General features: G+C 42.0%; 1 protein-coding gene across 3 annotated transcripts in view; it reads right to left on the reverse strand.

Moving 5' to 3' along the window:
- The window catches only part of SASH1 (SAM and SH3 domain containing 1), a 362,686-nt gene that overhangs the window by 34,726 nt on the left and 301,131 nt on the right, over positions 1-26,829 (reverse strand). For 2 of the 3 annotated variants that reach the window (XM_033235129.1, XM_033235128.1), the window contains exon 9: positions 3,344-3,476. In XM_033235129.1, the coding sequence (XP_033091020.1) occupies positions 3,344-3,476 (133 nt within the window). Of the gene's footprint in view, positions 1-3,343; positions 3,477-8,601; positions 9,025-26,829 lie in introns of those variants that run through there. The other variant, XM_033235130.1, reaches the window with a different exon arrangement.

Below are 26,829 nucleotides of genomic sequence, written 5' to 3' on the forward strand. Positions count from 1 at the left end.
CTTCTCTCATCCTTCTCTGACTTAAGCATACAACTCTCCTACTGGAAGAGTGACCATCAAGATGAGCTCACTCCATCACATTTGCTGGGATTTGCTTCACATGAAGGCCTCCATCTATCTTCTTCAGCTGAGACCTGCTTACCAAAGGCAAGGTGATTTTGGCAGGAGGAGAGAGGTAGGCTATGGGCTGACTTAATGCCAGGAACTCAGGGGTATGCTCTGCATCCAGCCCGACTCTGCCACTCACAGTTCCATACCCTTGGGCAATTACTTCCTGGCTCTGAGGCTCTGTTTCCTCATCTGTAATAATGCCTACCTATCTTTCCGTAATATCCCTGGCAAAGCTGTTGTGATGATAACAGTAAACATTATGCTCATAAAAGAGTTATGTGAAGGTGCTGTATGAGCTGAAAAGCTTTCTACAAAACTGGTGATTCATTCCTGGAGAGAACTGAGTGCGAGCAATGAGGGAAGGAAGGGTGTCCATTCTACGGCAAAGACACAGAAATGGGCAGGTAAAGGGCACTGATGTAGCCTAGATTAAAGACTGGCCAGGGTTGTCCGTGCCAGGATAAGGACTTGAAACCCAGGGTGCAAGGGTGAGAGTGGGTGAAGAACTGATCTCTCTCCTGGCTTTCCAAGGACTTCAGACCTGGTGGGGGAGAGAGGTGGCAGCAGAGTGAGAACACGCTGCTGTCAGGAAGCAGGCTTCCTGGACATCTTGCTGGGCCTTCTGCTGGCTGGCTGAGTGGCCAGGAGTCAATTACTTAGCCTCTTTGAGTCTCAGTTTCCTCATTTGTGAAATAAGGATGGCGTAAGTGCTTATTTCTGCTAGCTATTCTGAGGATGACATTAAAGAGAACATAAAATCTGGCCGGGCGCGGTGGCTCAAGCCTGTAATCCCAGCACTTTGGGAGGCCGAGACGGGCGGATCACGAGGTCAGGAGATCGAGACCATCCTGGCTAACACGGTGAAACCCCGTCTCTACTAAAAAATACAAAAAAACTAGCCGGGCGAGGTGGCGGGCGCCTGTAGTCCCAGCTACTCCGGAGGCTGAGGCAGGAGAATAGCGTGAACCCGGGAGGCGGAGCTTGCAGTGAGCTGAGATCCGGCCACTGCACTCCAGCCTGGGCGACAGAGCAAGACTCCGCCTCAAAAAAAAAAAAAAAAAAAAAGAGAGAACATAAAATCTAAAGTGTTTGGGAAAGTGCCTGGCACGTGGCATGCCCTCAGTACGTGATAATTATCATGTAGACAACTTGGTATTAGCACAGGCACGCAGGAAGTTAAAGGATCAACCCTTTGTAAGTCCAAGGGCGGGGGAGTTGGGGGGTGCCTACTGGAGTATGAATCCTTCCTGCTCTGCGAGATGGACAGGGGCCAAGGTAGCCTCTTCCAAGTACCACTGCCAGTGAGGACCCTCAGAGAGTTCTCTGTTGTGCAGGGGTTGGAGGAAGCTCCAGTTTAGCAGGGAATTGGGAGGTAACCCAAAGCAGGCGCCTTGAGCAACACACACACCTGGGGCCTCTCCTGAGAAGACGGTGAGCTTGGCCAATGGCAACTCAGCTCCCTGACTCATCGGATGCCAGAGTGTACCTTAGGATTGGAGCTCACTAAATCCATCTTCCATCTGTGAAGCCTGATTTGTGCCCAGATAAATTAAAGTTCAGAGCCAGAATTCCATATGGTTATTACTTTTTACTCTAGAGTTACTCCTTTTGGTATATTTTTCCTTTTCAACCGATGCCTCTCAAAGATAGTTGGACTGATTTATTCTGACATAAATATGCAAATTACAATGTTTGTATTTTTAATCACGTTATTCTAGTGGAAAGGCTGCCTTAACATACCACTATCATGTGTGAAGGGCCCACTGGGGAACAGGCCCAGGACTAGGTACTTTACCCACATTATCTCGGTTACGGATGAACCCCACCCATCTATTTGTTATATTTGAGACTTGATTTTGGCCGAGTGTTCATGAGATTTGTTACACAATGTGCTCTTAAAGTTGAATGTTGGCAATCCCATATGGTTCTCCCTAACAGTACCAACTGACACTGTCTGTGATTGCAGTAACGGTCGCCACAGGGTACATTCAATACTGTGGAATTCACAACTGGTGGGCAGGTATTAAAACACCCAAATGTAAAATCAGCATTGCATCCAAATGTACAGAATTACCACACAAAAAGATACCCTTATGAAACTCCAGAATTGAAAACAACCCTAGTTTACGAAATTGGCCATAAAGCTGATTTCTCTCCCTATGTTTTTCTTTTCCCTTCTAATCCCCATTCTCTCAGAGTTACCCACTTAGCTTCAGTATTATTCTAAGGGATTTAAACCCATGAATAATAGCAAACACAAATTAAAAGCAGCAATACAAACAAAAAAACCTTATCTTTGCAAATAAGGGGAAATTCATTTCTTTACATGACTTTATTCTATATAACAAAAATGCCTCTACAAAAATAATTTTAAAACCTACATGTTAAAATTTGGAATTCCTCACAATGTAGATATGACATTTTAACAAGTAATGTGCTTTTTTAAAAAGCATATTCTTTCCAGTATTTTTATCCAATTCAATTATTATCATTTTTCAAACAGAAAAATCTTATTTTTTTATTTTACCTTTTTGGGGAGAATTTATAAGATACTGCAAATGCACATTACTAACAAGAGAGATGAGTAAGGTTGAGATTTGAACTGTCATAATTATACTTCCAAGGCTAACTATCCATTTCAATAAATCCAAGTTGATGTCTCTTCTGACATTATTGTTTCACCTGGCTAACTCCAGCAATACAAATCTTAAAGATTCCCTTAGAATCCTAGGTCCTTAAAGCCCCCATTTGAATTGAGACTTGAGACTCTCTACAGGAAGAACAAATCATCCCTGAGAAATTGAAAGGGATATTAGGTGCTTTGATTGTTAGGCATTTCTTCAAAATGTATGTATATGAAATCTGAACTAAATTCACTGAGCAAGAACCATAGTCCTTTTTGGGATTGGAGACTCATGTGAAAAAGTTAGAAAGTTTATATAAAATGGTATAAGCTCATACATGAAGCTACACTACACCTCCAGAAAATTTCCACTTCCCATCTTTTAAATTTAAATGACTAAGCACCCCAAACGCCTGACACCAGGACCCTTCATTCCATCACATCATCGCATCTAAGCATCACTCTTCTGGCAGGCACAGTTCTGCCAGATTTAGCCAGAGCTCAATGCATTTTCCACTTGAAATCGTATCCCTTTTCTACTGAGAAACTGACCCCAAATAATTTCTTTTGGAATAACCAGGGTGGAGTTTGCCTTTTTTTTTTTTTTACCTTCAGTGCTGGGTTTTTTCATTTCTTCCACCCTAATTAGTTTCTTTCTGACTCTGCGAGTGGAGTTTACCAGCTTGTGTAACCTCTTAAACTTCACCGACTCCTCGGTCTCATCATCCGATTGTTCTCTTGACTGGCAAAGAAACAAAGGAAAAGTTAATCAGGTAATTGCCCCAAGCTTTGCCTGTGTGGCTGGATATAGCTGGCCTTGCTGCCAGTCTGATCCTCGGCAGCTCTGTTGCTGAACTTCGGGCACCAGCAAATTTGCCCAAGAGGTTTACAAAGCACCACATACCATCTTAAGGTCTAATTCAGGGTAGAATTAGGTCCTAGGCACCGAAACACACATCCTTGCCCTCAACTGGCCTGTGGGGGCATCTATCTCAACTACTTCCGTGTCCTCTTTTAGCAGGACTCCAGCAGGATTCTCCCTCCAACGCTGGCCCTGTAATTCCAGTTTCACTGCTGTGGTTTGGGTCAGGCTCTCATCTGTCTGGCCCATCAGGACTTGCTGTTTAACGTGGTCATCAACTACTTCTCCAAACCAAAATCCTGTTGACTTTTTCCAGCCCTCCCCCAAAAATCAAAAACAGCAGGGCAGGAAAGGGAAAGAGATGCAAACAGCCTCTTCCATCCCATTGGCTAAGACTGTCTGCCACATTGCAGCCAGCCCTTCCGCCTCTCCCGGCTCCTTCTAAGGGATCACAAGGCGAATGTGAGGACAGACCCTGCATTCCTCCAAGAGAGACAAGGGAAAAGGCTGACCTTTCAGCCATACAGTACAGTCCATATTCCCCACAGCCCATTGCACTTTGCAGGGAGTCAGCATGCTCAGGCCCAGCTGTTTTCCCTCAAGTATCAAACATTACAGAGAGAGGGAAAAAAATCTCTCTCTGCAGCAGTGACCCAGGCTAAAAACAATCCTTTCCTTGTGAACGAAATGAGGGTTTCATTTCTAAGTCAGCTCCAACATTCAATATGCAGCTTCCTCTGTTTTATCTGTTCAAAATGTGAAACAGCAAAAGAGGTCTCCGGCTAAATGAGTGTACAGCACGGGTGCGTGGGCATGCCTGGGAGCAGCCGCCTCAGCACACCCTGTGCAGCCGATGAGCAATTCCAGCTCACATCGCATGTCTTGACAACAACCTTCTCTCCATTTCCTCCAACCCCGTTCATGGAATAGCAGGAAGACAAATGCCCAAACAAACACACAAAACAAAAACAAGCCCCATCTCTGAACACGAGTCTAATGCAGAGACTTTTCTCCTGAAGAAAAGCTCTCACTAATCTCAGTGTTACAGACAATAAAACAGATAAGCAAGAGTTGCAGATAATACCTCAAGAGAAGAAGAGGTAGAGTTTCTATGCGTTACTTAAGCATAAAAATGGTGCACGTCGTGAGTCCTCTTTGCACTATGGCACAAACATTAGTACAAGGATAGTAAGGGATATAAACAACTGATTTCCTGGCCTCTGTCCTCACCCTGGAACTCAAGGCATGGAGCCATGATACTTTCTCCCTGTATGACTATCAGCAAACTGTTTACCCACTTATGGTTAACTATAAACCTAACATCAGCAAGTCACCAGGCAGAAGTGTTTCTCAGACTTCTCTTCTGTAAAGTGTATCGATATCTATGTCCAATTTCTCTAAAATTCCTAGATAAAATGTTGCCTGCAAGTCTCAGAATTAAAGCTAAGTACTGGTTACCTGGTAATAAAGAATGGGAACTGGACTCCCAGGGGAGAAGCTACACTGGATGCTGGCAATTAGGCTTAAAACTGAAAATAAAAAAAAAAAAGTTCGAATAATAAGCGTAGTTCCTAATACAGAATGGTATTGTCTAGTTTGAGTTTCATTTCTACTTGGTTGGATTGTTGACGTGTGATGAAACGGCTGGAGCGGTCAACCAGAGGAATGAGAACTTGGTTAACCCTCATTCTGGGTAACCAGCACCTGAAAAACCCACAGTACATGGAATTACATATAAACATTTAAAAACATTCTGCCCTCTTGATGTAGCTCAAAAGCCAAGCAATTCTAATGGAAGAATAATCAACATTATGTTATAGAAAGTCTCTATAACTATCAATGGGACAAACCTAGAATATGTCTCTAACCCTCACATTTAAAAATGTTGAAATCAAATGAAAATGAAATAGGTACAGATTGTTTGTAATCAAAATATAAGAAGCTATGTTATAGGATGAAAATTACTGACGTGTATACCTCATACCTAGTTTGCTGGTTGGTGGTGGTGGTGTGGGTATGTGCATGCATGGGATAGTGGGCAGTAAGAAGAGAAATGGGGTATAGAAAAAAGTAATACAAAAATTTTAGTCCACAAAGACACAAATCATGATATGCAGTAGAGTGAACTTTCCAAGGAGAAATCAAAATAGTTAAACCAGGACAGTAGATTTAAAGGTGTTGCCTTCCTCATAAAGTCCTAGTTTCCTCTGCCCAGATTCACTGTGGCAAAAAATAACATGTTTCAGGTACTTATTTAACCGTTTTCACAAGTTCCATTTATTTTTGAGAAACATACCTTTGAATTATACCTTCGAATTATACTTCTTTATACCTTTGATTTAATGCTATTTTTATTTTTCTAGAAAAATCAAGATTTGAGGTGTTTGTCATTGACAAATCACAAACCATGGCAACCAAGTCCTTCTTTTCCATGATTATGTTTTGGACACTAGACAAGATAGATGTGGCACAATTTATATGAAGAAAAATGCAACACAAAACCCAGGTCATCCAAGAAATGTGTGTGTGTGTGTGTGTGTGTGTGTGCGTGTGTGTGTGTGTTAAACAGAAATTTTCCTAGAAGTCAGGCTAGAAGTTACTTGAGTTCAACAACCTATCCCAAGAATGTATTGCTCCATCCATGATATTGATGGAGAGGTGTTGACTTCTCATTTCCTACTGAGTACAGAGGAAAAAAGAGTTGTGAAATATTTGCCTTTGAAAAATTCTCTCCAGCTCTTTTAACACAAAAAAGCTGTAAAAGGCTTGCATTTCTTCTAAACTGGAGAGTAAATCTTGAATTTCTCATGTCATATTTCTCTTTTTAAGTATATTCCACTTCCCACATGCTGAAAATAACATAGCATGTCCTTCTTTTTTTTCTTTTTTTTGAGACGGAGTCTTGCTCTGTCTCCCAGGCTGAAGTGCAATGGCGCGATCTCGGCTCACTGCAACCTCCACCTCCTGGGTTCAAGCGATTCTCCAGCCTCAGTCTCCCGAGTAGCTGGGACTACAGGCACACACAACCATACCCAGCTAATTTTTGTATTCTTGTAGAGACGAGGTTTTGCCATGGTGGCCAGGCTGGTCTTGAATTCCTGACCTCAGGTGATCTGCCTAACCTTGGCCTCTCAAAGTGCTGGGATTACAGGCGTGAGCCACCATGCCCGGCCAGCACATCTTTTTATTCAGGAAATACACCACTAGGGATGGGGGCTTGAGAATTTTTATATTTATAAATATCAAAAATATATAATTTTTAAATTCAAATACTATGTATATTTTAAAAGAAATCTTCCTATGTGAAGAACTTTGTAGAAGATAGAGGAAATCTGCATTGTATATAAAATAAATGATTGATTTTAGGAAATAGGCTCAGCACTATTATAGAACAGGTTTTAAATAAACTAAAGTTAAAAAATAAAAGTATATATTCACACACATTCAAACATGAGATAGTGTGGCCTCCCCTCCCTTGTCCCACCCTGGGTCAGAGTTAAATAGCTCATCTTCTAAACGAGAAGGTGAGTTCAATCATATAGACAGCTCCTCACCAGAAAACCTTCAAGAGAAAAAGGCAACTTATCCCACCAAACATTGTGGAAAAATGGATTTCCAATATTGTAAACAGAAACATTTGATTTCCAGCCTCTCCTCTGCAGACTTTTTCCAGCAGAAAGCCCATATGGCTCAACTTTTAATTACTTTGGCTAATGCTATATGTAGTAATTCTGTGGTGAATGCTTAAGTGTTTCATTTCTGGTTTCCATAGCAACATTACATCAGATTGCAGACAGCTGGCTCCACAGTTTTAAACCATAACAAATTGACCAAGCCAAGACACAAAACTATAGCCGCTTTAAAGAGATAGCACACCATTTGCCGGCCAGACTGCTGAATGAGGAACCTATGGGGCCCGTTTGGCACCGGGAGGAGGGTGGAGCCTCCCTCCTTCCCAGCTTCTTTTGGAACAAGTGTATCCTTGACACATCTGCAATGTTCTAATAGGAAAGACATGGAGCCAGCGTGGAGAACTTTTTATAACACAGCTATACGCTGGATGATCAGAAAAAAAGGAACAAAATGAATAGCATCTGTAAGTACAAACATTTGTGTGCCAGAGCTCACTAAACGCACCCCCTCACTGCTCCAAGTAAACCTGTCACCGCTGGTAGGTAACAGATACTTCACCGGACCCTGTAACAGTTCTTGGGACTACAGAGAGCAGAGCAAATCCTTTCCAAAAGCCATATGGCACAGTTGTGCAGGCACAGTGGCAATGTGCTGCAATAAACGTTAAAACAAACTTGCAAGGAGCAGCTAGACCCTTTGGAGGACCGCTTGAGACCACCACGCTGATCACAGGATTACAACTCTGCCCTTTGCAGAAGCACTCTCACTCAGCTTGTTTCCCTAGCTCAAAACACACAACACGCTGTCACAATTAACACCCAGAGTAAGCCCACTTATCTCCCCCGGCGCCACATAACACCGAGAGATATTTAAACATTTCTGAAAAGCAATTTGAAACTGGAAATGTACTTGCTTGTGAAATTCACACTGGTGTGTCTAACCTAGCGCATGATCAGACATATTATGCTTCAGCTTTCTAGGTCTGCTGTGCCACAGCATTAATCTTAAAGTTAAGAGAAGGAAGCCAATCAGATATAAGCTTATGAAAAGCAATGTGCAACACTGTCTGAATGCAAGTCCTCCCCAGGAAAAGCCGCCACAATTCACAGCTGAGCCATATATGCTCATTGTCTCAAATTCTCAAAATAATATTCACTATTCTCCAAAAGTTATGCATTTTCACTGGTGAAAATGCCGGGCAAAAAAGTTCAGGGTTACCAGGTAGGGAAGTAAACAGAGGAAGAAGGGCAAATTTAGAGGAATTTAAGAAGGAAAGAGAGAGAAACATCATAGGCAGGAGCAGCAAAAACTTTTACTTGAACCAACAGAAAACACATTCTTCCCTTCCCATTAAACGCATTCAGAGACTTACCGGCTTCGGCATTTAGCAAGTCTAAGGGGCAATTCTGAAGACGTCTGGTACCTCCCACCCCCCTCCCCACTCGGAGAGTGTCTTCACTCTTGTGGCATCAACTCCGCAATCTCAAAATTAGGATTAGGCACTTCTGGAACATGTCTCTGTGGAGTTACATGATCAGGCAGGCTCCACCGTCACAGCTCAGTATCCGAAGGAGAAAGGGGAAGACACTGGATTCAATTAGCTTCTTTCTGCTTGCTGACTGATTCCCCAGTCACTTGCTAACTGCATAACTTGCAAGAAAGGCATAAGTCATCAGCTCTAAGCAAATCTCCTATTCACCACAAGGAAAAAAGGGAGTGTTGTGCATGGCCAACAATCCCTGTTTTCACTGAGGAAGGCTCTCTGACCTCCTGCTGGCCTCCAGTTCCTTAATTACTGTCTATGGAATTCCAGAGACAGAAAAAAGAACACGAGAATCTGAGCGAATCCAGGACAAGGAGGACAAGGACTAACCCTTAAAAAGATCTCTTTTGCAGACATTCTTCTGAACACCCCCTTAAGGGAGTAGTCTCAATTGAAAATAGACACCTTCCGATGGCTATTTTTGAAATTACTGAATTAAAACTTATGATTGTGGTTTTCTCCTAGAGTTGTCACTTTCTCTCTCCCCATTCCTTTTTAAAATTTTAACAACCAGAGTAAATGTAGGATATTTCCCCTTCATTGGTGCTTCTAAAGCTCTCTTAACAAATTGTTTTAATGCCCATTTCAAAGCATCTGAGTTCTCCTGCATTCTAGAAATGTGAGCATGAGGACTGTGTCACAAGATGATCATTTAATTTTCTCAAGGATCTCAGGGGAGCCGCTAGGCACATGCTGTTACTTAAACAGAACATTGTCTAAACAACACAGGACTAAAAATCCATACAAAGTCTCCATGACGTGGGCTGCAAGTCACGTTCGTCTTTTCAGGGCTAAGTTCATTTACTTGGGTAAGTCACTTATTCCCACAGCACAGTTTGAGCTGCTTGTTTCTAGATGTCCCTCCTATTGGGTGAATCTTGATGTATGATGCTTGAGCCTATCTATTTATAGGACATCATACAACATAAAATACCTAGCTACACAGGACTCAGGGATGCGTATGAACCACTGTGCCTCCTTAAAATGACAGAAATTTAGAGTTGGACAGGATTCAGGGTTTACCTAAACTAAAAACAGCCAGACACAGCGGCTCACACCTGTAATCCCAACATTTTGGGAGGCTGAGGCGGGCGGATCACTTGAGGCCAGGAGTTCGAGATCAGCCTGGGCAACATGGTGAAAACCTGTCTCTACTAAAACTACAAAAATTAGTCAGGCGTGGTGGCATACACCAGTAATCCCAGCTACTCAGGAGGCTGGGATAGGAGGATGGGTTGAGCCCGGGAGGCAGAGGCTGCAGTGAGCCAAGATTGCCCTACTGCACTCCAGCTTCGGTGACAGAGTGAGACTCCGTCTCAAACAACAACAACAACAAAAGGGAATTGGAATACGAAGCTCCCAAGTGGAGGCTCATGTTTCACCATGCACACATTACAGGTTCTGCATCCGATCACCAGAGCTCCATCCCCTTTTCCTCGGCTCTTGTCTTGCTCTTCTTTCCTGGGCAGGCTGGCGTCTCTCACTCCTTGCCAAGAATTAAACTCCCTTCTCCCACTCTGTCTTCTGCTCAGAAGTATCTCCTCCCAACCTTTATGGAATTTCCTCTTCTTTCTCCTGCAAGGGCTCACCACACCTTCCCTACACTGCCCAGTTTCCCATTTCACAAACTGATTCTCCCACAAACTCCCCCTCCCCTGCCACCACCTGATGGCCCAGGTGCTTTCGTTATGTTGTACTTCCAATACTTGGATTTGTCCAAAGCTCACCATTCCCAGGCACTGTGCTCAACATCTGCATACATGATCCCATGTCACAGCAATGGCAGGGGCAGAATCTGAGACTGCATGGTTTTGCTCCTGTGCCACTATCTACTACTCAACAAGGCCTTTCTTCATCCAAGACTGACAACTGTGCTGCAAAATTATGCCCACACTTCCTTAAAACTGAGTGTAGGTATTTTCCACCGAATTCCTTCGTTACAGGATAAAAATGAAGAAAATGAGAGTACCCCAATGAGACTGGGGTAAAGGGAAGGGGATTAGCCCAAGGTCTCAGGGGTTAGAACAACCTGGGTTTCATTATCAAGTTCTCTAGGAAGTCACTTTACTTTTATGGGTCTTAATATTCCTGCACATAAATTTGGTATAGTAACATTTTTCTTACAGTGTGATTGTATTAAATACTATGTACATGAAATCCTTATTGAACTGGAGTTCAATAAGGACTTAATATTTTTACTATTATTATTATTATTATTTGAGATGGAGTTTTGCTCTTGTTGCCCAGGCTGGTGTGCAATGGCTCAGTCTCAGCTCACTGCAACCTCCACCTCCCAGGTTCAAGCAGTCCTCCTCCTGCCTCAGTCTCCCAAGTAGCTGGGATTACAGGCGCCTGCCACTACACCCAGCTAATTTTTGCATTTTTAGTAGAGATGGGGTTTCACCATATTGGCCAGGCTGGTCTCAAACTCCTGATCTCAGGTGATCTGCCCGCCTTGGCCTCCCAAAGTGCTGGGACCACAGGCATGAGCCACCACGCCCAGCCTTATTATTAAGTCTGCAGTCTTCTATTCATAACTCACCAGAGTTCAGACAACACCTAATTTTCACAAACTTTTCTTTCAGGTGCTGTGTAAATAGCAAAGACCACTTAAAAACCCAACAACCAGGCCAGGCACGGTGGCTCACTCCTGTAATCCCAGCACTTTGGGAGGCTGAGGTGGGCGGATCATGAGGTCAGGAGTTCGAGACCAGCCTGACCAAAATGGTAAAACCCCATCTCTAATAAAAATACAGAAATTAGCCAGGCGTTGTAGCACACATTGTAATCCCAGCTACTCAGGAGGCTGAAGCAGGAGAATTGCTTGAACCTGGAAGGCGGAGGTTGCAGAGATCATGCCACTGCACTCCGGCCTGGGTGAAAGAGCGACATTCAGTCTCCAAGGAGGAAAAAAAAAAAACAACCAACAACCAGCCGGGCACAGTGGCTCATGCCTGTAATCCTAGCACTTTGGGAGGCCAAGGCAGGCAGATTACTTGAGGCCAGGAGTTTAAGACCAACCTGGCCAACATGGTGAAACCCCATCTCTACTAAAAATACAAAAATTAGCCAGGCATAGTGCATATCTGTAATCCCAGCTACTCAGGAGGCTGAGGCACAAGAATCACTTGAACCCGGGAGGCAGAGGCTGCAGTGAGCCGAGATCATGCCACTGCACTCCAGTCTGGGCAACACAACAAGACTCTGTCTCAAAAAACAAAAACAGAAAAAACCAACAATCTTTTTACATGTGAAAGCTAGTCATATGGCCAGCATCTGAGGCTGGTTCTGGACAGGCTGTTCAGATACAGAGAAGACTCGGAGCCAACACAGGTTCAGATCCCCTCTGTGCCACATGGGAAGAGTGTGTGGCTGTGGGCGTGTTTCTTCTTTCATTTCTAAGATAGGCAGTGAGAAGCATCCTAGGGCTCTCTAGAGGATAAAACGAGACCTTGAATGTGAAGCCTAGAGCTTGGCAGGTAGGGAAGTCCTCGTTCCATGTGAAATACACATGAAGCTCGTGCACTGATTTATCCAGATACTTTGGAGAGGGTGACGGGAAGGATACATCCCCACTTCTTCCCCTGAGCGGCCTCTCCTCATAGCACAGGACTTGGGGAGTGTCTTAAGAGGATGGGAGACAGAGCCGACCTTGTCCACCCCTTTTTAACCTCGCTGCCATGCCTCTCAGGGGGTGATTCAGGTACTTAACAAGATACTCAATGTTGGGCCCTTTGTGAGGACGTACCATGGCTTGACTTTCAGAAAACAGGAGGCTCCCCAGGCCAGGAGCCTTGTCTGATCTCCTTCTCCTTGCATTCCTAGTACCCACCCATAGTAGAACCCCCATAAATATTGGTGCGATAACTGTGGAATGAAGAAGTTGAGACTCCCCAGCCCCGTGGCTCCCAGCCCTGGCCATGTGTCAGAGTAAACCGTGGGATATTTGAAAGACTAGACTGAGTCAGGCCACCCTGGGAAGCTCCCTGGTGAGGGACGGATTGGGGGATAGACTTTGTGAGGAAAGGCCACTGCTGGTCCTGTTCTATGGGTGGCGGGCTTGAACACAGTAGGTGTGCAAATTTGCTGAGAAGGGATTTCAGTATTTGACTCCTCTGGTGAGGAATTGTTCCTCATTAGCTCCTTGGAACAAGGTCCAAAAGCCTTATCGTGGAATATGTGATTGTGCATGGTCAGATTCAGTTTCTGGTACATCGTGCTCCATTCTTCAGATACCACGTGGTGGACAGGGCATCAGAGTACCTGGTCCTCACTCCCTGCTTCCTCGCAGCATCTCAAACACCCTATGCCCTTCACTGCCCTGATGGCTCCTCTTCTGCAAACAGCTCTGCTGACTGCATCCACACCCCTAACTCCTACGCATCCTTCAAGTTTCAGTCTGCATATTTACTCCTCTGGAAAGCCCTCCTGGCTTTGCTCCTCATCTCCTTTAGATTAAATATATTTTATCCAAGGACTTAGCACATATATTGTCGTTGCTAGATTCCCTAGCCCCTCACTAACTGTCACGCAGACAATGAGCCTGACCACATTCATTTCCACATCTGTATGTTAGTAGCATTTATTGTTTCTGACTACACATGACATGTATTATTAAAAATTTGGAGAATGCAAAAATGCAGAAAGTAGTAAGAGAAATGACATATCATCCTATACTCAGATAGAAAACTTGCTAATATTTTGGTTTATGCCTTCCCACTTTTTCCCCATACACACACGTATGCACACGCACACACAAAATACACCCTGATGTTTCTGGATGTTTCTTTTTTTTTTTTTACAAGAAAGGGTGATCTTTGACCTTTACCTTCTCCACCTCCTCTAGTCACTATCAGTGTCCCCAAATCCTCCCTCAAATTACACGTACCGTCTAAGTGGAAATAATACATCTGCCTGTAAGTGGGGTCCCTCTCTGAGCCATGGCTGCCTCAAAAGATTTTCCTTTAGAGAAACTCTGGGCCCCTGGTGTATACCATAGCCACACTGTTTTATAGCCCATTTTTTAAAGCTATATGTTTTGAACATTTTCACATGTCAACAAATATTCACTATAATACAATGTATTAATGATACAGTAGTATTTAGTCATCAAAGTATACCATAATTTACTGATATCATGGTCCCCATAATTAGACATTTGGCTGTTTCCAAATAATCCTGGGAGGCACATTTTGTGGAAAATTTCTAACATATCTAACACTTTTTTTTTTTTAGAAAGATGATTCGATTGTAGAATTGATGGGTAAAAGGGTGTGTCTTTAAGACTTTTGACACATATTGACAACTTGCTCTGAAGAAAAGTTGTATTGTTTTAAAATCTCACAAGCAGTTACCAACACTGAGAATTACAATATTCTTTTCCACTCAGATAAATAAATATCTGTGTTTGTGCTAAACAGATATTTCCTGATTGAAATGAATGAATGAATGAATGCACTGATTCAAGACATCAGGAAAGGCAAGGAATAGCAATAGGAGGAAGCCAGCATTCCCTGGATTTACAAACGTTATCATCTAGAAGTCTGAATGGGTAGGGAGAGCCCCAAGAGAAGTTCAGAAATATGATTAATGTTAAGGTCAACCATGACAACTGCATGAGAAAAACACAGAGATATAGGAATTCGATGTGGGAGGACTCATCTCTGGGTAAGGAAATTGAGGCACACTTCCGTGAGGGGAAGAGGGCCTGCCATGGGTTTAGGGACATTTCCATGTCCCTACATGAGTCTAGTCCAGTATTTAGGTGGTCCTGGGGCCCTACTTCTCCCGCCCACCCCAGCCCAACCTTAGATACCCTCCTATCTAGACAAAGAAGAGCTCAGCTGATGTTGTTGCTTTTATAAACAGCATGTGACACCAATCAACAAGAGCTTCCTGGCCCTCCTCTTCCCCAAGCTTGATTTCATAATCTCTCCAACATGCCTGATCTCCCTCCACGGTCCAAAAAGTGATGCACTGAAAGTCCCTCCCTACTTTAGGGGCACTGCACTGATTCTGGGGCCATGGCAGAGGCCTTTTGGTCACAGTCATCAGGTTAATGTGTTATTCTTCGTGCTTAGAAAAATATTAGTCTCACTGTTCAAATAAGTTAGAGTTACTTAAAAGTGTGTTTATGAGTTGCTAGAAGTAACAGTAGAAAATATGAAGCACACTGTGGGTAATTTTTTTTTCTTTTATCACAAAGGAGTCAGGGGAGGACTCATTTGTTTAGTGTCTGCTCATTAGCTGGTGACATCATTGCCCTCTGAAATTAGGAGATTTTTGTTAGCATATGGAAAAAAAAAGATGAGATTCCATTCTTCTCCCAGAGGTGCAGTGGAACACTGAAATAATCTCTCTGGCAGTTTCAAAATTAACTAGTTGTTGCCAGATTTGAAGAAAGAGACGGAGGAGGAGGGGGCGGCAGAGAGGAGAAGATAATTACATGATAGTTTTATTTGGAAAAAATATGTGAGAATTTGAGGTAATATTACCATTCCCTAGGGGCAAAGGCTTGTCAGCACTTAATTCACTTAAGAAACTGCTTTAAAATTTAACCATAAAACCAAAGGAGCAGCAAATGGATGTTATGTTCCCTAATCAACTGTAATCTATTTCTTAAACTCACGAACTTTGAATTGTTTTTAATCGCCCCCATGAGGAGAAGGGAGAAAAATATAAAATCTCAGGAGTCCTACAGCCAGATCTCGGGAGGCTTAAAACAAAAGTGAATCCTCCCACCCCAGTTCTGCAGGATGTCACAGAGCAGAGAACGCCTTTCCTCCTGAATGGGTCGGGGGAGAGAGTGGTAAGTAGAGGAAAGAGGACTGGCTTCTCCTTCACTCTGTAAATCTTTGGAAGACATTTCTGCCTGGGGCTTTGTCACCCTGACCACAGGTCAGAGAAACGCATTGTTTCATATTAAATAGATGAGTTAGGAAACAAAGTATCCACAGCTCTACAGGTCCCTCTGTTCAGAGTGGGGTAGTGTTATCCAAAGCAAATCTATGGGATCAGACACACTGAAGACTAAAGCAAAACACCAAACCCACTCATTCCCAAGGGCATCCAATTCTCACATGTCATGGAAAAAGGATGATTCAGAACAGGACTGCCAAGTAGGGCAATTACATATGTGTTTAAGGCACTAGTTTCTGGAGCTGATGAAAGTGTTCATCCCAGAAGCCGTAAGTCTCCTAAGGGATTGGGTGGTGTCTGCAAAGTCACATTACTTTTATGGCATCTTAGGCTGAATGACTCATGGATCAGGCATGATGACTTCTCCGACAGGGCTGCCAAACAACCTTGTCTAGGCAAATGGCAATGTAGAAATACAGAGAACTGATGGAGCCAAATGGCAATGGAGGGAAGGGGGGACCACCAAGACCATTCCTCCAAGCCAAACTTATGCCACCAGATCACTGGTCATCTGTCGAAGCTGGAGGAGGGAGGGTCCAATGTTACCTCCTAGACTGACATCTACAACCTTAACGTTAATCTCCTTGTGTTTGCAGGATAAATAAGCAAACTTACTTCAAGTTCCACATTGAAGAAATCTAGACTAAATACCTTCAGAGAGGAATTATTTAGAGCTAGAAAGGTTGTTTGTGGTCATCCAATTGGCAAAACTATCAGGTCATGAACTCTGCTGAACACTGAACCACAGAATATTCTTCTCACAACGACTAACAAAACGAGAAAAGCCCCCCAAGAAGAAAAAATAAACAAACAAACAAAAAACACTAAAAACTAGCAAAAGTATTACGCCAAGAGCAACCAAACAAAGAAAGCTATATAATCTAATGTACTGAACTCCATGACCAAGGTAAGAAAGAAATTTCTGAAGCTCACTGGAAAAGGCCCCCAACTTCTACAAAAGCCAGGCTAGCAGGAATCCACAGAACCCTGTCATGTGACTCCAGATCTGGAAGGAAACAGTGTGGCCTCTTTATCTTTCTCTGGCCTAAGAGCAGTGGAAATGGCTGCAGAAGAGCAATGAGTGAAATGATGGGAAGTCAGGGCAGGCTGTTCTTGATTGAAATACAGCCCCTAAAATTCAAAAAATGAATGAAAGGCAGAATGGCTATATTCCACCAATTACCCCGGCTATGAACCAGGTGGCATAAATTATGATACGGCACATTCAACACAGTTTCAGGAGAGAAAAGGCAGAGTCCAGGTATCCCAGTGAAGACCACATTTCACCATATATCATGGCCAGGTTGTAGCAACAACAAACATAAATGGACCACAAAATGAAGCCCTCAACTGTATCTTGAAAGAAGAAAAAAAATCTATTGTCAGATAGCATGGCAAACAGGTCAAAACATAACCTTCAATATCAGCACAAATAGAGAATGTGATCAGAGCCACCCAAACAGGACCAAGATGGGAAAAAAAAAAAAAAAAAAGCATGACAACTGTACAAACAAACTATGGCAAAGAAGGGGGGGAAAAGAAGCATAGATAAAAACAGAAAGCCAATCTTTTGCTCTCAACACTTCATCAGGAGACAATATAACTCAAGGAACAGGAAGAAATTCCTAAGAGTTGCTTCCCTCTATAAAATAATTTAATAAGAACATGAATTCAATTAAATGAGACCTCAAAGACAAGATAAAAAACACAAATGATATAAATTTAAAGTTTGCAGAAATAAGGAAACAACCTATTAGAGAACCAATTTATAAATAAAATAAGCAAAGAATAGAATCGATACCCCAGAAGTCAAAATACTGATAGAGAGAAATGATTCATATTACTTGACCCAATTTTCTCATATTACCCAAGTTTTCCGATTTACTCAGCTCTTCATCCAGACCTCTGACTTTGCTGCTCCCTCTCCTGACACACGTTTCTCCTCTGCTTGAAAGTTCCTCTTCAGTGTCAACCACCTTCTCTGGGAAAGCTTTCCAGACCCTCTTTGCTGGGGCTTGCTGCACTTTCTGTGTGCACCTATCACAATAGGCAGGAAAATCTCAGTGAAGTCCACAACCATGCCATCTATTAATCTGGCTCCTTTTCTCAAACTCAAGCTCCTTGTGTACAAGGACTTGGCACATAGTGGGTACTCAATAAATGCTTGCACATAAATAAATGAAAGAATGCTCAAGATGGCATTCTTTCAGCCTACACGTTGGGTCAAATGCACAGTGTAAGAAATGATTTGCATCCTTTTATAAACTATGTGATGCTATTAGCATAATACTAATAATAAATAGTAGAGTGAACATTGGAAAGTGAGGAGTATGGTGTGGTACAAAGAAGGAGATGAATGGGATCGAGAAGTGAATAAAAGGATATTTGGATATAGATTATACTGTAAAAAAATTTGGTTGTGTTAAAATATCGCTTTCCAAATGATTTGTCTGATGACTATCGTTCTAAGAATTGTGTTGCAGTGAGCCAAGATAGCGCCACTGCACACCAGCCTGGGTGACAGAGCGAGGCTCGGTCTCAAAAAAAAAAAAAAAGAATTTTGATACAATGGGTAATTGTGACAACATTAAAATGAACTCAAAACAAGTGATGGGCGACGTATGATTCTAATAAGCAGGTTCAGGTTGGAGACGGCCCACAGTCTAAATTCTACATATGAACAACAACAGGGCCTGGGTATCTCCCCAACCCATCCATTAAATAAGGACGGGCACTAGGGCAAATGATTTAACAAGGAATTGACACGCAATGAATCGATAACATTGAACAAGTAATGGAAATCTTCTTATCCCCGACTTCTCCAGGGTTGTTCCCAAGAGCACAATAAGAAACTGGGATTGCAAATTGAAATGCCAATCTCTAAACTGAATTAGATTACAAATGTCTGTACTGAAATATAATCAGCTAGTGGGAAAATGTGGCATATCCTGTTTAGTATTTATGTATTAGGTTGGACAAAGGAAATCACCACTTTTATAGGTCAAAAGCTGTCTAGTATCTCTAGTTCCACAAGGTTCAACCAAATGAAAGAAACAACAGACCAAATTGTATCCATAATCTATCTTAATTTTTTAAAATAGGTATCCTCAGATTATATAGTATCTGGTTATTGTGTCATTTGTTTTTATCAGTGTGGCCCTTGATAGGTTTTTCTTTCTTTCTCTTTTCTTTTCTTTTTTCTAGAGACAGGTTATTGCTCTGTCACCCAGACTGGAGTGCAGTGGCATGAACACAGCTCACTACAGCCTCGTTCAGGCAATCCTCCCGCCTCAGCCCCTCAAGTAGCTGGGACTACAGCTAAATTTGTTTTGTATTTTTTTTTTTTTTGGTAGAGATGAGGTTTCACCATGTTGCCCGGGCTGGTCTAGAACTCCTGAGCTCAGACAATCTGTCCACCTTGGCCTCCCAAAATGCTGGGATTGCAGGCGTGAGCCATCACGTCCAGCCAGCCCTTAATATGTCGAGGAAGGCCTCCAAGCAGCAAGCACCCTCAACTTCTTGCACCTGTAGAAATCAGTAATGATAAAGATGTTCCTGGTTAGTTCCCAAAGTCAAAGAGCCAGATGGACCTGCCATGAGAGTGCCTTCTGACATAACAGGTATGGAACGCACACCCACACACTCCATGAGACCACGTCATCAGCACTGTAGGGTCCTATATTATTTCAGTACAATTAACTACTCACACTTCACAGATAGTACTCCGTCCAAACATGCTTACTAAAACCATACCAGGCCCACCCTTAAACCCACTTACACGGTAATACCTTCTGAAATAGGAAACAAATTGATTATGTGTTTGGTAAAAGTATAACCAAGTAAACATGCACTTTTACATTAAGCTTGTCCTGACAATTCTGGCCTCTCTGCTGATACATGAATATAAGCCATTACTACCATGTTAATGGTATGTACAAAAATAGCACTTTTATGGGAACTCAAGTATTTTAAGAATGGCAGTTGACGGGAAGGGCAGAAGATCTTCACATTAAATAACAAAGAGATGAAGTGCCTGGCCACAGATGCAGAGCTAATAGGTGGGAGATTTGGATCTGAGCCCAAGGTCTGACTCAAGTCCGAGCTTAACCAGTCTCCTCTCTTGCCCACGCAGGGCGAAGTCCTGGTTTCCAGGGACTAGTAGACGCAACAGCTTCCTTCTTGTGTAACTTTGTGGAAACATGGCGATCTTAAGGGACTCAACAAATACATGCCTGAAAACTTTGGCCCCTGTCTGGGGGAGAAGACTGGGAATGAGAGGGCAGAAGAGAAGTGACAAGAAGCCACCTAAGCAATGACTTTTGGGCAGCTTATAACCAGATGGAACAAAATGGGCATTTCTTTTTTTTTTTTTTTGAGACGGAGTCTCGCTCTGCCGCCCAGGCTGGAGTGCAGTGGCGGGGTCTCAGCTCACTGCAAGCTCCGCCTCCTGGGTTTACGCCATTCTCCTGCCTCAGCCTCCCAAGCAGCTGGGACTACAGGCGCCCGCCATGTCGCCCGGCTAGTTTTTTGTATTTTTTAGTAGAGACGGGGTTTCACCATGTTACCCAGGATGGTCTCGATCTCCTGACCTCGTGATCCGCCCGTCTCGGCCTCCCAAAGTGCTGGGATTACAGGCTTGAGCCACCGCGCCCGGCCGGCAAAATGGGCATTTCTTAAAACATCTCACTATGTATATTTTTCCAATGGATTGATTTTTCCTTTAGTCTCACCCTAAGCTGTAGATTAAAGGAATTATTACTTTTACTCTTTTAATAAGAACTTAAATATGTTCCAATTTTACTATCATTTTAGTTTCAGAATCATGGTTTTATTAAAATACAGAGTAATATTTCCTCTGATAATCTCCTACCCAGCCAAATAAAATGAAAATTTATAAGAATTATCCATAAAAATCAGAATAATCATATGAAGGTCTCAAACACATTAAAAGACTAAGATTAGTGTGCATTATTTCATATTTTTAAATTTTTTTTTTACTTTTTTTTCTTTTGAGACAGGGTCTCACTCTGTCACCTAGGCTGCAGTGCAGTGGTGCAATCATAGCTCACTGCAGTTTCAGCCTCTTGGGCTCAATAAATCCTCCCGACTCAGCCTGGTAGCTGAGTAGCCTCAGTAGCTGGGACTACAGGCGTGTGCCACCATGCCTGGCTAACTTTTTTATTTTATGTAGATCCCATGCTGGTCGTGAACTTCTGGCCTCAAGTGATCCTCCTGCCTCAGCCTCCCAAAGTGCTGGCATTACAGGCATGGGCCACCACACACAGCCAATAAAAGTTAATTTTAACATAGTTACATGTAGAAAGATTTTTGAAAAGGGTTCATCTACACAAGGTAATACTGCATGCATGGTATACAGAATTGCTGATACCTGTCCCAAGAATACAGGGCATAAATGCCTTCTGATAAATTATTGCTATGTTTTGTTTCTTCTTTCTCCTGGTCATTTTATAAACCAAACAAGTAAACTCTTCTTCTGTGTGAGAAAGAACTGAAGAACATGAGCCTAAGACAACCATTAGAGCTTCAATAAGTAGAATCATTTTCTAGCTGTAAACCAAAAAGCATTTTGCCAATTAGAACCCTTTTAAATTAAAACCCACATACTCAGAGTTATGAAAAGATCCCTTAGGAAAAGAGATGCAGTGGGGAAAAAAAAGTAAACGCCATTAAAAAGCAAAATGCTTATTCAGAAATGAAAGTTATTTTTATACTTGGAATCTATCCTCTCTTAAACTTGCTTATTAAACACACCTGTAATTCCAGCACTTTGGGAGGCCGAGGCAGGCAGATCACCTGAGGTCAGGAGTTCGAGAGCAGCCTGGCCAACATAGTGAAACTCTGTCTCTACTGAAAAAAAAAAAAAAAAAAAAAAATTAGCCAGGCATGATGGTGCATGCCTGTAATCCCAGCTACTCTGGAGGCTGAGGCAGGAGAATCGCTTGAACTCGGGAGGTGGAGGTTGCAGAGAGCCGAGATCACGCCACTGCACTGCAGCCTGGGTGACAGAGCGAGACTCCTTCTCAAAAAATAAATGAATAATTACAAGAAGAGAAAGACAGCAGAAATAAAATCCATCATTTTCTTGGGGATACTTTCGCTGTATGTACAACGCCAACTCAAGTACTATGGTATGTGTCACTCTTCACATAATTTATGCATCTAATCAATATACACTGCCATCCAAGTCAGTAAAACTATAAAAATCATACACATTTTTTTAGATTGCTGGGAATATTTATAGGTGGGAGCAGATTTTGTAAATTCATCATATGCTGCCATTAAAGAAATCTTCTTTGCGGTCAGACTTCTCCATATGATGAAGCTAATGATATCGGTTTATACGTTAACACCTTTGAAATGTAAAAATAAAACTTCCGGTAGATTTTAACCTAAAGATAGTGTCTGAAAGTTATTCTAGTAAAAAAAAATTCAAAATAAACACAGCAAGAATAGTCAATCTTTAAAATTTTGAGTTGAGCTCAGAATAGCAGATTCTAAAAAAGAGGACAGTGGTTATACAAGTAGACGGATGCTGCCACTCTGCTCCAGAAAGCAGTGAAATCACAAATGCTCAGGCTACCTATGAGTGTGTGCACTGTTCTTACGCCATATTCTGTAAAAAGGGATTATATTGTTAACCTTTTCTTTTTTCATAATGGAAATTAAGCCATTTACCCCAAGAACCACTTAAAAGGAAATTCTGCCGGTGCCCTGGCTTTCGGCACATAACAGAATTGTTATTAACAAATTATCTTTCAGAATGTTCTATTTCTACTAGGGCTGTGACTACCTTTCCTTCCAAAACTTCAAACCTGAATCCTCTGGCTTGAAGACAATGTCTGTTACTAAGGCAGGTGAAAGGACATTGAAAATTCTACGTAAAACCTGGCCACTGGAGAGGGACATGTTTATGGTTTACAACTTTAGAAAGTCCCAAAAAGATTTAAAAGGTGCCAGCTGAAATATCTTATAATCTTGGGATATTTTAGTTGAGACCTTGGAAGTCCTCAATCGAGGAAACACTGAAAATAGCTCCACGGTGTTCTGTGTCTGTTGTCCAAAGTTTTGGACACAGTTCAAACACATGGCTCTCTCCACCTCAAACCAAATTAGCAACAAAAAGGTACATATGGTTGAACGGAAGGCTATGAAGAGTGCACACATGGAGGTAAGGTGGTGTTATAAGGCCACAATTATAACATTCTTTTTTTTTTTTTTGAGATGGAGTCTTGCTCTGTTGCCAGGCTGCAGTGCAGTGGCATGATCTTGGCTCACTGCAACCTCCACCTCCTGGGTTCAAGCGATTCTCCTGCCTCAGCCTCCTGTATAACATTCTTTGCACAAATATTTCCCAACTCTGAAACTCCCCAAAAGCAAAAGTGATCAGTTACGAAACGATGACTTGCTTTACTCACTCACAACAACGTTTCCCTAGGGGTGCTCCATCCTGGTAAGGAACTCCAGCTACAGAAACACAATTCCAGCTTTCCTGGAACAAATTTTTCTATGAAGTGAAAAATCTACTGAATGGTAAAGATGACTCTAGCCCATCTTGCACTTCTTGTCAAGGTTGTTGCTTTCATTTTTCTTCATACATTATATATATTCTTAAAACATTTTAAATAAGATTGCCATCACATGATCTCTCATTTGGAAAGATCTTTCACAGCAAACATTTTAATTAATATTCAAGTACTAGGTATAGATCACTAACTCTTGCCCACCAGCTTTCTAAAAACAGAAAAACTATGATTTACTACAACTTATGTTAGTAAAAAACTAGAAAACCCTGTAAAACAGAGATCATAATTTCTTTAAATGTCTTCTTAACTAGAAAATAAACTGAACCTTAGTGCACAAAGCTTGAGAACTCTTACAATCATCCCTCCTTGCAGGAGGCAAAGGAAAAAATAAACTCACCAAACTAAATTAAAATGAAAAATAATAACATAAATGTGCAGACATTTAATAAGAAATAGAGCTAAGCTCTCAACCAAAAATCTCTTTTAAAACTTTTAGCACTCCCAACATAAGTTTATTATTAATGGAAAACAGCACAAAACAGATTCTTCTCTGGCAAAGGGAAAGCGATTTTTCACTTCCCCTGTAACTATCTTTAGTACTTTACACTCTTGGAAACTAGGAATGTGCATATGGATTTATTGTGAGGCAACACGCAATTATCTAATTTCAGTGATGGGGGTGGGGAAGCCTATGAAATCAATGCAAATGAAATCCTAAGGCTTGAGAGGCATCAATATAGGCATTGAAGTCTGGTGACAAAGGCCTTATGATCCCTAAAACTTTCATGGCCTGGGCCTTCCTGATTCGAGCCAGTGGGCTATTCACATCTCTGTATTCTAGAAAGGAATTGACAGAAAACAGAAAAGCTCCACCCCTTGCACAAAAAATATTCAAAGTGCCTATAGCCCGTGGTGGCTGAATTCTGAAATTAACTGCTCTGCCATAGCGGCAAATCTAAAATAATGTGAATGAATATTTTGGACGGGGTTTCTGGCCAACTCTTCATAAAAATGCAGAACAGGCTAAAGCCAGAGTAAGAGGGGCAAGGGTGATATATATACTTTAGGATTGCAATCAAGTTCAAGCAAACTTCAGTGGTGATGGTGGTGGGTTGTAGCTCTGAACAGCATGACCAGAGGTTGGCATGGGTGTTGGCAGAGAGTCAGCTAGCAAAATACACAGGGTAAATCAACTGCTTCAAAAAACTGCATTGCTGACTAGCCTATCATCACCTACGCCTCTCAGCCAAAAGAGAAGTCACTCTTCAGAACTTCTGGAAGACTGTGCTCTGAGAGGAGGAAGCATATGGTATTTCTGGCCCTAGGTCTAACTAAGACAGGCTGAATTTATTTGCGAGCCATCTATGAAGAAACAGTTTGGTAAGAAGTTAGTAATACAAATGTGTACATGGCATCTCAAATCTGTGTGCACACACATGAGTGTGATTTTATTTTATTTATTTATTTATATATATTTTATGAGACAGAGTCTCACTCTATTGCCCAGGCTGGAGTGTAGTCCTGTAATCTTGGCTCACTACAACCTCTGCCTCCTGGGTTCAGAAGATTCTCTTGCCTTAGCCTCCCAAGTAGCTGGGACGATAGGCACAGGCCACCACATCTGGCTAATTTTTTATTGTATTTTTGTAGAGATGGGGTTTCACCATGTTGGCCTGGATGGTCTCAAACTCCTGACCTCAGGTAATCTGCCTGCCTCAGCCTCCCAAAGTGCTGGGATTACAGGCGTGAGCCACTGTGCCTGCCACACGGGTGTGATTTTAACCTCTGCTCTAAAGCATTAACTGTCAGAACAGGACCTGTCTCTTTCTCCTTTACTTTAATAACGCAAGCATCTAGCACAATGCCTGCTATAGAGCAAGGGCTCTATAAATGCCTCCCAAATGAACAGAGAAATGCTGAAGAGAATGAAATGTTCCAACTATTAAGAAGAACCCATTTCATTCTCACAATTTATATCCAGGTAATGGTTCTGACTAGCCCTCTGAAAGGGGTCTCATAAACCAATGCTTAATAATGCTTTCTTAGCAGCTTATTCTAAATGCTTGATAATACTTATATTAACTTTTTCCTAAACAAGACAAGCTCCTCTCTTTGAAGTCTAAGTGGGTGAGGTTTTACTACAGTCCTGTTTCTCTGAATGGACAAAGACTTTTAACCTTTCCTTTGACTCAGATGCTATTAATCATGGCAGTATACAGTGAGTTTGATACTAAGGGATCCAGTATGGACAACTGAGTCTTTGTTTTCTCCCCCAAGTTGGGTTTGAATTGGTCCTGAGTTACTGTATTTATTCCTCATGATCCTTTAGGTTCATGATTTACATCTACATTATGTTAGACTTTAGGACTTGAGGATCAGAGACCCAAAAAGGCACACTGAAAACCATGGACACGGCTCTTTTGATTACCTCATCGTCCCAGGACACATTGCTGGCTGGCCTATGATACATTTATTATTATAAACAGTAATGTCTCAGTCACTTTCACACAAAAGTAAACCAGACAGGGCTTTCAAATTCATAATCCTTTGTTTTTTAGCTGCAATGGAAATCTGGTGCTTGATTCAGGAAACTGGGAGATGATGGAAGGATTATATTTATTTCTGATAAACCGCCATTTGTTGCTTAGATACTAAAAAAGATAAAGACTGAATCTGTAGTTGCAAAACATAAAACATGCTTTTAAAGCAGCCAGGAAGAATGAATGTTCAGGCCAGGTGAGGTGGCTCACGCCTATAATCCCAGTACTTTGGTAGGCCGAGGCGGGTGAATCACCTGTCAAAGGTTCGAGAACAGCCTGGCCAACATGGTGAAACCCCATCTCTACTAAAAATAGAAAAATTAGCTTGGCATGGTGGCGCATCTGGACACTGGTAATCCCAGCTAATCTGGACACTGAGGCAGGACAATTGCTTAAACCCAGGAGGCAGAAGTTGCACTGAGCCGAGAAGTTGCAGTGAGCTGAGATCACGCCACTGCACTCCAGCCTGGGCGACAGAGTGAGACTCCGTCTCAACAACAACAACAACAACAACAACAGAATGAATGTTCAAATATAATGCTCTTCTTGAAATATTTCTATAGGAGTTGGACATTGGAGAAACAAACAATACAGTCTTCCTTGCCCAAGGGGGTCACTATTTCCAAGGAGGCTGAAATATGTACAATCAATTTTGATATTCTAGGATAACTGTTTAGGTTTGATCTATAAAGCCAGTTTAACAAAAGCACATAATAGGAAGCAATAAATACGCTTGAGGACGGGAAGGAAAGTTTCAGAGAGGAAGGAACAGCTGGACTCCACCTTGAAAAACTCAGATTTTCACCAGGAAAAATTTGGAGGAAAACATTTTAGATAAAGAAATTATGTGAGTTAAAGTGCTGAAGAATGAAAAGCACAAGGTTTGTTCAGTCATGCATATGAGGTCCAATATGTCACAGAGGGTATTGGGTGTGGAGATAGAATATGAGATTTAATAAATTGATTAAAGCCAGAACACATAGAATTTTAAGTGTGCCAAGAAGTGTGGAATTTATCTTATAGAAATGGAAAACCATCAGCCTTTTCAAAACATA

Source organism: Trachypithecus francoisi, unplaced genomic scaffold (genome assembly GCF_009764315.1).
Source record: "Trachypithecus francoisi isolate TF-2019V2 unplaced genomic scaffold, Tfra_2.0 Lachesis_group15, whole genome shotgun sequence".
Lineage (NCBI taxonomy): Eukaryota > Metazoa > Chordata > Mammalia > Primates > Cercopithecidae > Trachypithecus > Trachypithecus francoisi.